This window comes from Vipera berus (genome assembly GCF_964194415.1).
Source record: "Vipera berus genome assembly, chromosome: 4".
Taxonomy (NCBI): domain Eukaryota; kingdom Metazoa; phylum Chordata; class Lepidosauria; order Squamata; family Viperidae; genus Vipera; species Vipera berus.
In genome coordinates this window covers 16,731,877-16,744,439 of record NC_138206.1, presented here as the reverse complement: position 1 = coordinate 16,744,439, position 12,563 = coordinate 16,731,877, and the positions used below count along the sequence as shown (strand labels likewise).

General features: G+C 37.8%; 1 protein-coding gene across 1 annotated transcript; it reads left to right on the top strand.

Annotated features, from left to right (window-relative positions):
- The first annotated feature begins 1,673 nt into the window (after window positions 1–1,673).
- LOC308667137 (matrix metalloproteinase-18-like) lies at window positions 1,674–11,681 on the top strand. Its single transcript, XM_081326264.1, has 6 exons — window positions 1,674–1,778; window positions 5,068–5,285; window positions 5,608–5,753; window positions 7,639–7,764; window positions 8,111–8,272; window positions 10,857–11,681. Exons 2-6 carry the CDS (start codon window positions 5,137–5,139, stop codon window positions 10,877–10,879), a joined length of 606 nt encoding a protein of 201 aa, XP_081182390.1. The 5' UTR covers window positions 1,674–1,778; window positions 5,068–5,136; the 3' UTR covers window positions 10,880–11,681.
- Window positions 11,682–12,563: the final 882 nt, after the last annotated feature.

Genomic DNA, 12,563 nt, shown 5'->3' with positions numbered 1-12,563 from the left:
CCTTTACTGTGAATATTTTTAAAAAATAAAATCTTAAATTCAACCAAATGAACCTAAAATACTCACACTAAAAATGAAACTAAATGATTGCCTATTCTAAGATCCAACAAACATATTTGAATGTCATTAAGTATTCAAGGAATAATAAACTATATAGTCAATTATATATTATTGTATTTGGTTGTCAACTTTATGTTTGATATATATTATTCTCTTAGAAATACATTATAGTCACATAAAGAAGAAGTTTTGAAGATCCTCTAAGCAATTTTTAATCAGCATTATTAAATTAACCATAGCTTAATATGATATTGTAAGCAAGCCAATGAATTTACCTATGTTCATGATTCTGAAGATTCCCAACACTTAATTTTCTAACATGATCATGCAGAACAATACATATAGCAGGCCCACCAGGCTCAAGGTTGACTCAGCCTTCCATCCTTCCGAGGTAGGTAAAATGAGGACCCAGATTGTTGGGGGCAATAAGCTTGGGGGTGTGTGTGAAAGCCCTAATAAGCAGGCATATACATAGAATGAAGGCTACTGCTAAGCTTGTAAGCCGCCCTGAGTCTTCGGAGAAGGGCGGGATATAAATGGAAATAAAATAAAATAAAATAAATATAAAACAGAGACAGGGTTTCAGACTCATGGTCTTGGGTCACATATTGTCTTTTATTATACCTCCCCATGGATTCCACTGAGGTCATTAGCTCTTCTGTGGCAATGAGGAAAAAAATTCTGTATGCTTGGAACAGCTTTAATCAGGGAGGTCAGTGAAAAATGACAAAACAATAATTTTATTTGTTTTTATTTCATTCAATTAAAGGGTTCATTTTTATTTTCCAGCAGTTTTAAGCTGCTTAACCATGAAATAATACCTCAGTAGTAGAGGTGACAGATATGTTTTAAAGAATTGAATGTGAGAAAAAGTGAAACTGAATAATCCTATTAAATTATTTATCTTTGCAATATTTTCTTTGTTTATAGATAACAAAGTAGAATGTCACTGTAGGCCAACCAACAGGGCTCTTGTTCCAGACCAGTTTCTTTATCTCACACTAACTTGAGTCCTACACCTAAGAAATATTTTTCCCTATGACTATCAAATCTTAATTTTTATGGCTGCCATCTTGTGATCATCCAAATTGTTGCAGCCCAGCTCTATTTGTGACTTCAGCCCCATCCTTTTCCTGGCAACATTTCTTGAATGTTCCTATCTTGCGTTCCCACCACCACCACAATTATCTTGTGAAAGAGGTTGGGCTGAGAGAGCTCAATGCATTTTTATTGAGTAAAGTTCACACATTCTTCCTAATAAAGAAATATCTCTAGCTCAATTTAAGGAAGTCAGTTTTTCTGTATTTTTAGTGCCATAAAGGACAGTAATACAAGAATGGTGTAGATGGCTTCCTGTGTAGGACTGACATTAGTGTGTGTGTGGGGGGGGTGTTTCACCTATTGTAAAATTATTTAAAATATTACATAAGCTGTTTAAAACATTACATAAATTCACAAAACCACAGACAGTACAATAGAATGAGTCACTAGGGAACTAGCGGTAAAACCTATTGGTCCTCTATAAATACAGTATGTGGTCCTTGGGTGGCAGGCATCCCAGATCCAAAGTCTTCTCCTTTAGCACCAACTTTGCAACTACGGTCATTATGAAGTACATCCTGATCTGTGCCACAGTTTTTCTGCCTTCTTTATTTGCTGTCCCAATAGATCCTGGTGCTAAAGTTGGACCAAGTGTTGAAGACATAAAATTTCTACAAGTAAGTTCCATCAAAACTTCATATCTTCTATAGATCTGCTGCTAGCCTAAATTTTACTATTTTAAAATTAATTATTTACTTAGGTTAATACAAATCTTTATTGTGCATTCATAGTGTGTTATTGCTGCGTCTATAACACTGCCTCTTTTTTACCCCATCATGCTATCAGGTTTACGAGTGTGGTTTTCCATGGTGGCATTCCATCCATGTGCTGACTTATCCCAAGCTTTCCTAATGAAGCATTTCCATCCTGATCTGACTCTTGTAATTGTTTAACTTCTTTCCATTGGTGTTTAGAAAGTATGTTTATGATAGTCATTTCAACTTAACATGAGCATTTTCAAAAACAGTGAGAGAGGTACAGAGAGAGAAAGAGAAGTTATTTTTATGAAGTCGCACGTCTTTTTTTCTTTCTACTGACCATCGCTTATGGCAGGAGTCTTCAAACTTGGCCCTTTTATGACTTGTGGACTTCAACTCCCAGAATTCCTCAGCCAGCATGCCTGGCTGAGGAATTCTGGGAGTTGAAGTCCACAAGTCATAAAAGGGCCAAGTTTGAAGACCCCTGGCTTATGGTGTCAAAAGCAAAATAAATAAATAAATCTGTGATTTAAGAAATTGGCAAGTTTAGTAGGAGTAAAGAAGGGCAGTTGAATTCCATTAAAAATAGAACCTTCTACTTAGCTTCTCATGGTAATGGGCCATATAACTAGAACTCTCAACCTGGAAGAAATGTCAAAGATGGAGTGGTCTAACTTTTAGTTGTTGAATGAATTCTATCACAGGCTTCCATAATTTTTATTCATTTATTTTTCAAATTTATATAGGCACTCATCTCACACGATGTATCTGGTCTATTAATTACCCAATTGGCATCCTTAATTAGATAATTATATTGCCTCTTCCCTGGCTATATTCATTAAAGTTTGGTTCTTGCTTTACAGGATAGCCACCAATGTAAATGAAAACTGACTGGCAATGTTTGGTGGGAAAGGATGAAAATGGTGGCAAATCACCAATTTCTGTACAATATAATGTACATAGTATATAAATACAGCAACATTTATTAATATCAAGTCTGTAGCAGGATAGAGAGTGCAAATGGGGATAGCGAGTTTTATGCCACTATAATTTTCTGGCCAATTAATGACTGATGGATGCTGCTTTCATTTCCCCATGAGGAAACATGGCATGAAAAGAATTTTTAAAAGGCTAGAATTTGAAAAAGAGCAAAGATGAATGACAAAAATCTCAAAAATACTGTGGAATAGTTGATTAACCTCATAGTAAGTGAGTAGCTTTGTTTGAATGATTCTCTATAAACCCAGGAGAGAAGACAATAATGAAATACAAAGCCAGCTTGGGGCATGGATAGATGGATGGATAGATGGATGGGTACTCTGTGTGTGTGTGTGTAAACTTTTTGGATGGCTACCAAAGAATTAAATTTACACAAATATGAGCTGTTACTGTTGTGACTACAGCCTGTTGATGGCCTTGGGTTAGGCTGAAACAGGTAATAAGATTTGCCCCGTGTTTGGGGCCTAGCAAGGTATTCTAAATACTTAACAAATACTATATATATATAGTCACAGCACTGACAACTCATATTTGTGTAAATTTTTTGGATTGCTAACAAAGAATCGAATCTCAGAAGGGTATGGCTGACTGATGAGAACAAATAAGTTTGAAATGCATATCAGTCTCCCTTTAATTCTTTGTTAGCAATCCCAAAAAATTTTACATATATATACAGTATATATATATTATACTGTGTATATATATATATATATATATATATATATATATATATATATATATATATATATATATATATATATATATATATATATAGCAAGGTCCATTCAAAAAGCCTTGACAAATACTTAAACATACATTTGCCTTGCCTTCCAGCTAATATAAGAGAGAAGGAACCCGTGGCTCAGGAGGTTAAAACACTGCCTGATATATAATCAGCCCGGGTTCGAATCTCAGATAAAGGGTATGACTAACTGATGAGAACATAAAGAGTTCGAAATGATCATCTTAGCCTCCCAAATTCTTTATTAGCAATTTGAATAATTTGCATATATATATATATATATATATATATATATATATATATATATATATATATATATATATATATACATACATACATACATACATATATACATACATACATACATACATACATGCATACAGTATATACATACATCTCCAAGCTGGCTTCATGCCTAAAGGATCAAGCAGACGTCTCCGGCGCTGCGGATCAGGTAATGTACGTGTCTGTTGTTCAGGGATGGTTACCTAGTTGTTCCATTTACATTTCTTCAAATGTAACTTTCTGGCTAGGGGACATTCAAACAGCAAAAGGAAGTTGGATCAACCAATCAGAATGCAGGACATGCATCTCTGCACAATGCACCATTGGGATTTGGGAGGTGTGAATGTTGACTTGTCTGCAGCCCTCTACAACCTTTGCTTACCCCTCGGCCCCTTTGCAGTGTAGGCGTGTAGGCGTGCAGTGATGCCTACAAGCAATTGTGGGAAACTCTAAATCAGTCTTAAGGCAGGACTTCATAAACATGGACAGCAATATAAGTACAGGAAGTCCTTGACTTATGACCACAACTGAGCCCAAAATGTCCATTGCTAAGCAAGTCATTTGTTAGGTTTTTCCCATTTTACAACCTTTCTTGCTACAGTTGTTAAGTGAATCACTGCAGTTGTTAAGTTAGTAACACAGTTGTTAAGTGAATCTGGCCTCCTCATTGACTTTGCTTGTCACAAGGTCACAAATGGTGATCACATGACCTCGGGACACTGCAACCGTCATAAATACATGCCAGTTGCCAAGCATCCATTTTTGATCACATGACCAATGGGGATGCTGCAATGATCAAAAGCATGAAAAACATTCACAACTCCCTTTTTTCCAATGCTGTTGTAACTTTTGTAAATTAATTGTTGTAAGTCAAGGACTACCTGCACACCATATGAACTAAACCAGGGATCCTCAACCCCTGGTCCGTGGACCAGTACCAGGCTGCGGCATACCAATAACCGGTCTGCACAAACAAGCAAAGCCCCATCCACAGGATGCAGGTATAACACACAAAACCACACACCTTCCAGTCTGTGGAAAAACCTCTCTCCATGAAACCGGTCCCTGGTGCCCAAAGGTTTGGGGACCTGTGGACTAAACATTGCTTCCTGTGCATTCAGAAAAATAGCCCGGTACAAAAGATCCATTAAACATTAGTGATTTTCTTCTTTCATGATGTAGGTTTATCTTGACAAATACTTCCCAACATACCATAAAGATGGCAGCAGTCTGGAAGAGCGACTCAGACAAATGCAGGAATTCTTCCATTTGAAGGTCACTGGGAAAATGGATAAAGAAACCATAAACGTAATGAAACTGCCCCGATGTGGAATCTCAGATGTTTCAGAAGTGCATAAAGCTGCAACAGGAACCTGGAATAAAAGACTGCTCACATACAGGTTAATTACATCTTTAGCAGTTTTTTATTATTTTATTTTTATTTTATTAATTTTATTTGTATACCGCCCTTCTCCCGAAGGACTCAGGGCAGTGAACAGGGCAGTATATGTTAAAAGACAAAATAGAAAAATTACAAGAGATTAAACAAAATGCCCACAACTCTTACAATAAGTTAAAACACATTAAAATAAGTTAAAACACATTAATAAAACCCAACCCCATCCCATCAGGCCATCAGGCCATAAATTCTTTATAAAAAGAATTTACCAATTACATTATTTCTTACATAGTAATATTTTGTAATTCTTCTATTGATTAAAGGATTAAGAATTATACTCCGGATTTGCCAAGATGGAAGGTAGATGCAGCTATAGCAAAGGCATTCCGCGTTTGGAGTGATGTGACTCCACTGAGTTTCCAGAAAGTTTTCAGACCTGCTGACATTGAAATATTGTTTGCATATGGTGGTAAGGCTGCCTGTTTTTATTAACTAGCTCTCAAGTTTGCATTTTTCACACGATTCCTACCCCTTTCTGAAGCATTATTTACATTCTCTCTGCTTTCACTGATCACAGTCGAAAAGTCAAGGTTGACTGGAGTAAAACCCTCCCTAGAAGGGCTGGTGCTTAAATTGAAATCATTTAGATCATTTAAATCATTCATTTCATGGGAAATAGTAGTTCTACTCTAATCTGTATTGGTCAGACTCCATCTCAAATGCTCATCCAGCTGTAGACTTTGTTTTTTAAAAATTTCAGATAACTGAGGAGCCCTGGTGGTGCAGTGGATAAAATGCAACATTGCAGGCTAACTCTGCCAACAACCTGAGTTCGATCCTGACGGGGCTCAAGGTTAACTCAGTTTTCTATCCTTCTGAGTTTGGTAAAATGACCACCCAGATTGTTGTGAGCAATATGCAAATAATTCTTACACTGTAAACCACCCAGAGAGTTCTCTCAAGCACTATGGGATGGTATAGAAGCCTAAATCCTATTGCTATTGCTAACTGGAATGGGTTCACAGAAAGATTGCCAAGATGATGTAAAAAAAAACTGCAAAGAATGTAAACCCTTTCATTCCCTACCATTCAGTTAGAACTGAAGAAGCTTCTTGGATGAGAAGTGAAATATTTTCAAGGGGAAAAAAAGAAAAGCCAGTTGCTTTTTGAAAAGCACTTTGTGGATAACCATGACTTGGATGGTTGAGAATCTCCACAGACGTATCATAGCTTGGTTGTAAATATTCAGATGACCACTAGGTAGAAGCAGAGAGTTACCATTTGTGTAGGTCTTTGCTGCCATCTATTTGGATCCTTGCATCTGAATATGGTTTTCCTAAGAATTCATGATCGGTCTTCCTTTCTTTATGTCTTTCCTGCTTAAACAACAAACATGGGAAAAAATGAAAAATCTTTAATCAAGGAATACCTCTCAGTTAATATAAATTAGAGGTATGGTTCTCTTTAAAAATTGCATTCATTCACAAATAAGCAGCTTTGAAAAGATTCCCAAGCAATTACAGATAGTCCTCGAACTTACGATCACAATTCAGCCCAGAATTTATGTTGCTAAGTGAGACATTCATGAAGTGAATCTTGTCCCATTTTACAATCTTTCTTGCCAACTTTGTTAAGTGAATCACTGCAGTTGTTAAGTTGGTAACACGGTTATTAAGTGAATCTGGCTTCCCCATTGACCTTGTTTGTCAGACGTTTGCAAAAAAAGAGTCACATGAGCCTGGGACACTGCGACCGACAGAAGTATGAACCAGTTGCCAAGCATACAAATGTAAATCATGTGAGCATGGGGATGCTGCAATGGTCATAAGTGCTCATAAATGGTCATAAGTCACGTTCTCAGTGCCATTGTAACTTCAAACGGTTACTAAATGAACTGTTGTAAGTCGAGGACTACCTGTGGTTTGGTTGCCATTCCAGTCTTCCTATCTCTCCCTCTGGAGCCATCACTCACACCTTGAGAGACGCTTTGGCAACATCATTAAAGCTCAGTAAATCTTGTACCTAAGCCAGGGGTTATCACTGCCTCACTGTCACCCCTGGCCCATATTCATAATGCATGATTATATGGATAGCAAAAATCACAAAAAAGGGGTTAGGACTACCTAAGGGTGTTGAAAATGGCAGCATAATGCTCCTAACCTAACATCTTATTCATTGACAGCTAATATTTAGTGGTGGGATTCAAATATGTGAACAACCGGTTCTCTGTCTGGGTGCCACTTCCGGACGTCCATTCTGGGCCTGGGCAACAAATAATTAGCTACTGGTTCTGCCAAAGTGGTGTGAACTGGCTGAATCCCAGCACTGCTTATATGTTACATTTCAAATTTTAGAACATGGTGATAATTACCCTTTTGACGGCCAAGGAAATGTTTTGGCTCACGCTTACTATCCTGGACCAGGAATTGGGGGAGATGCACATTTTGATGAAGCAGAGATATGGTCAGAGTACGACAGAGGTAGGTTACATTAACTATTAGAGCTTATTGCTCATCTATGTTATAATAAAAGTTACTGCCAAGACCGATAGTGTGATAAAGAAAGAATAATCAATCACAACTTAGCAACCAGGCAATACCTGAAGACTGCTCAAACATTTGCCCCTGAATTGCAATGTTTCTATAACAAGGAAAATCACATTTTATATTATACTTAGATTAAACCCAATCTTATTTTCATCCTGTTCCCTGTCTTGAGAGTCAAACAGAGTTCTAGCCCTGAAAAGGCATTAAGGATAGCCTTGGGATATAGGAGGCCATATATTAGTTTCTACTAATTGACTCGTTTTTCTTCTTTTTGTTTTAGTGACCAACCTGTTCCTTGTTGCTGCACATGAATTTGGTCATTCCTTAGGACTTAGCCATTCTAATGTCATTGGCTCTTTGATGTACCCAACGTATACTTACACAAACCCACACTTCTTCCGTCTCCCAAGTAATGACAGAGAAAGAATTCAGAGATTGTATGGTAAGTTCAGCCTGAAGTTTCTAGTTCTTATGGTGAAGTGTGTTTTAATCAGTCTCCAACCTTTGGCTGTACTCACTTTCTACAGTTGCCATTGTTGGCTAGAAGTGACATTAACTAGTACACAACAAATGTTTTTATAGCCTCTTTTTTCTTGGAGCTCAAGATGGCTTACAGGCAGAAGTTTCCCCTAGCCTTATTTTCTCTCCAAAATACCATATTTTTCCATGTATAAGATGCTATATTTTCCTGCAAACACCCTGTTCAAAAATCAGGTGCATCTTATACAGTACAAGTGCAGCATCTTATACACGGAAAAATAATGGTAACCTCTGCAGCCCAAGGCTTGCCTGTGTGGGTTGCCATGCCGCCTGGTGCAGGTGTCAAGCCCCTGTGGGCTTGCCACTAATGGGAGGGGGAGGGGGCAAGATCTTCAGCTGGCCAAATTTCCTGATTCACCAGCTCAGCTGTTCGGTGCTCTGCCAAACAGCTGATTGGCACAGAGAAACTCGCATGCCAGAGCATCTTATACAAGAGTGCGTTTTATAGACGGAAAAATACGATACTGTTGCAAGCTAATTAGGACTAAGAGAAAGTAAACAGACTGAAACCCTCCACTGAGATCTTTGGATGAAAGGGGACTTGAACTTAGACATCCCCAGTCGAGGTCCAACAATTTAGCCACTCATTATACTGGACATATATTGGTTGGCTTTGTCATTGAATTTAGTTTTTGCCATATCACAATGGGTGAAAACTAGGAAGAAACTGAAGAGAATTATAAATATAATTTATCCCTCCTCTGCCTTACAATCAAAAAGGCACAGAGGGATAAGAGATGGGGAGAGAAGCAAAGAACTACTTGGCAAACCATTTTTATATTGCAAGTTCCAATTCAGATACTGTGATGAGATGGCCATTATCAGCTTAGTGACAGTTGAGGGGGAAAAAAGAGATTTCTCGTCTCACAACAGAGGTGCCCCATTTCTTCTTTTGGTATCAGCTTTGAGGTGGCAGCTGGAAGTATTAGGAAACTCTTGTTTCTCCAAGGAACAGAATAACAGAGTTGAAAGTGACTTTGAAGGTCTTCTAGTCCAACCCCTGCTCAAGCAGGAAGCCCTATACCATTTCAGTCAAATCGTTGTCCAATTTCTTCTCAAAAACCTCCAGTGTTGGAGCACTCACAGCTTCTGGAGGCAGGTTGTTCCACTGGTTAATTGTTCTAACTGTTGGGAAAATAGAAGACATTGGTGGACCAGATGAACAAATATCTCTGATTTAGTATCAGAGAATATCTTATTTGGCTCAGAAGTGGGAGTTTATGAAAATCCAGAATTTCATACCCCAAGTATACACAAAATCTGGCCCTAGTGGCATTGCTGAACTGTAACTCTCAACATTCCTCACCATGCAACAAAGCAGCAACTTCTGGAGTCCCCTCATTTCCATGCCTATTACAGCACTCAACACAAGGAGATCACGTGAGATTGCATGATACCATCAGTGTGTTTTAATGTCAGTGCCAGCCACTTCAGTCCTCTAGTTGTCCAGTCTCTTCTTAAAAGCTTCCAGTGATGGAGCACCCACAACTTCTGAAGGGAAGCCATTCCACTGGTTAATTGTTCTCATCATTAGGAAATTTCTCCTCAATTCTAGGTTGCTTCCCTCCTTGATTAGTATCCATCTGATGTTCCTTAGTAAGGCTTTATAAAGCGATACTAATACTTCACATGATCTTGATTCTATTCCTCTAGTAGTGCGGCCTAGGATTGCATTGGCTTTTTTGGCTGTCACTGCAGACTCCTGGCTCATATTTAAGTGATTGTCCGCTAGGACTCCAATATCCCTCTCACAGTTACTGCTATTGAGCAATTCCATGTATTCTATATTTATACATTTGGTTTTTCTTGCCTAAATGTAAAACCTTACTTTTCTCTACATTGAATTTTATTTTGTTAGATAGGGCCCAATGTTCAAGACTGTTGTTTAAAATGACTCCTGGCATTTTCAAACCCTAATGGACATAGACTTTCCAATTCTATTCATTTAAAAGATTTGTATGGACACCCCTCTTAAACTCTCAGTAGCTCACAACAACAATAAAATCCAATAACTATAAAATCATAAACCAAAAACTTGGTGGCTGCACCATCACCTTAAGGTGTTACACAGCCAGCTCCAAATATCCTCATTCTATTTATCTCCTCTCCCTCTTCTATCCCAAAGATTCAGGGAGGAGCCAGTCTGACTTTTTTCTGACATTATCTTATTTCCCAGATTTAAGGAATGCTTCAACCCCTTTTCCTTATATAGCAGTCCTTGCCTAGTTCTTCAAAATTATCTCCCTGATTCTCCACAGTAAGGCTGGTACCAGGTTTATTGGACAAGAGCCCGCCACAGAATTATCCAATTCCTGATTCTGTCCTAACCAGCCTATTGTAGCAGAGCAAAGCAGTTACTCTTCTTTTTATTTAGCAAATCTGCTTTGCAAAAACAGTGGTGTACCTATGTTTATCCTATTTGTTCAAACATTTATATTTATTTTTAATTCCTTAACTTTAACAATATCCTTCTTTTTTTTTCTTAGGATCAAGGAAATGGAAGCGTTGAAGAACCCAATGTATTTAAATGGCATGGAGAAATTTATATTTTGCAAAGATCAAAAGCATTATTTCAACTAAGTTTATAACATAGTAAAAGCAGCGAAAGTTTGGCTACCTGATTGATAATGGGGAAAAACGACTAGACTGAACTTTGTTATGGAAGCTACGTTGGTTCTTGATTAGCTTTCTTGTCCAATTTAAAATGCAGATTAACAAATGTGCATTTTTAACGGTGTATCATCCAACATCAAACCAACACCAACCTTGTTGGCATGCAGGGAAACCACCAATACCTGGTTACATGAGAAAACCTCTAGGGATTGATATATGTTATTTTTTATTATTTAAATCTTTTATTGATTTTTTAAAACATGGATCACATAATAGTTGGTTAACAGTGTGATTGCTGGATTTACATTTGTAAGGAGAAATCATTAACAATTAGTTTCTATAATGCATAATCCACTTATTTAAACAAATATTTCTTCTCTGGTAGATCCCCTCATCTATTGTGCTGCCACCACGTGGCTGTTCTTGGGAAATTACCAATATGCTAATTGGGTCTACCAGTGCCTTCCCCTTTGTGATGTATTTCCTATCCTGCTCATGATGCTGCACTAGGATCCACCCCTTCTGGGTTGGACTTCCTCCTTCTCCTTGCTCCCTTGTGTTCCATCCTCCATTGTAACATCTGAACACAAGCCATGCAGACAGTAATCCTGTTACTATCTTTCGACCTTAAAGCTCCGTCCAGATTCACCTGACCACACCTTCTCTGCTGTAACCACCTTCTATATGCAAAATAAAGGTATTTCAGATGAACCAGGTGCTTTATGAGTTCACTGTCTGGAAAGGGCCATTAAATGTGACTAAATTCGCTTAAACAGACCAACGTGTCTTAACAAGGAATTATATTCGCAATACAACTGCCTGTAACAGAACAGTCGAAAGACAGTTATTAATTTTTACTGCCTGCAATCCACTGTGTATGCATGTTATCTGCAAAAGCTTAAGTGAAATATCAGTGATCATTTTTACTGGCTGCATTGTGTGTGTTGTCTACAAGTAAGAAGTCAAGGATAACAATTATTCTTACTGGCTGCATGTGTTTACCTCAATCAAGTTTAAAATTCAGTTAGAAAATGTGTTTTAATTTCTAAAATCTGCAATTTAAAGTCTAACGTTTCTACAATCAAGTTTAAACAGTCAGGAAATGCAATCTGAATTCCTTCTCTCTGCATCCTTCATGTGCATGTTGTTTTTGAGCAAGGCAGAGGTAACAAAGGATTTGGAGATAACATTCCGTGAACTCTTGTTTGAAAAGGCTAGTAAACATCATTGCCTCTCTGCCAGTTCTTGCCTGCAATTTAGAATGACTGTTTGTTTGCAACCTTCAAGTTTGTGAAACCAAAAGAAAGTTTAAAGAAATTTCCTGCCTGCCCTTTCAAATAGTTTTTCTCTAGAAGTTTCAGAGATTTACCTTTGAAAATGAACTCTTCCTCTCTGGCTAAGCTATTAAGTGGCCATAAGGATAGACAATAAAACAATTTGTTGTCCTGGTAACCAGCTCTTGGTGGTTCACCCCACCTTAGGAATGCGAGCTGTGCAACAGCTTGTAAGCTTGGATGTTATGCAGAGAAAAGCATTCATTGATAGCCATTGTCTTTAGAGTTGAATTTTTGCTCAAACAA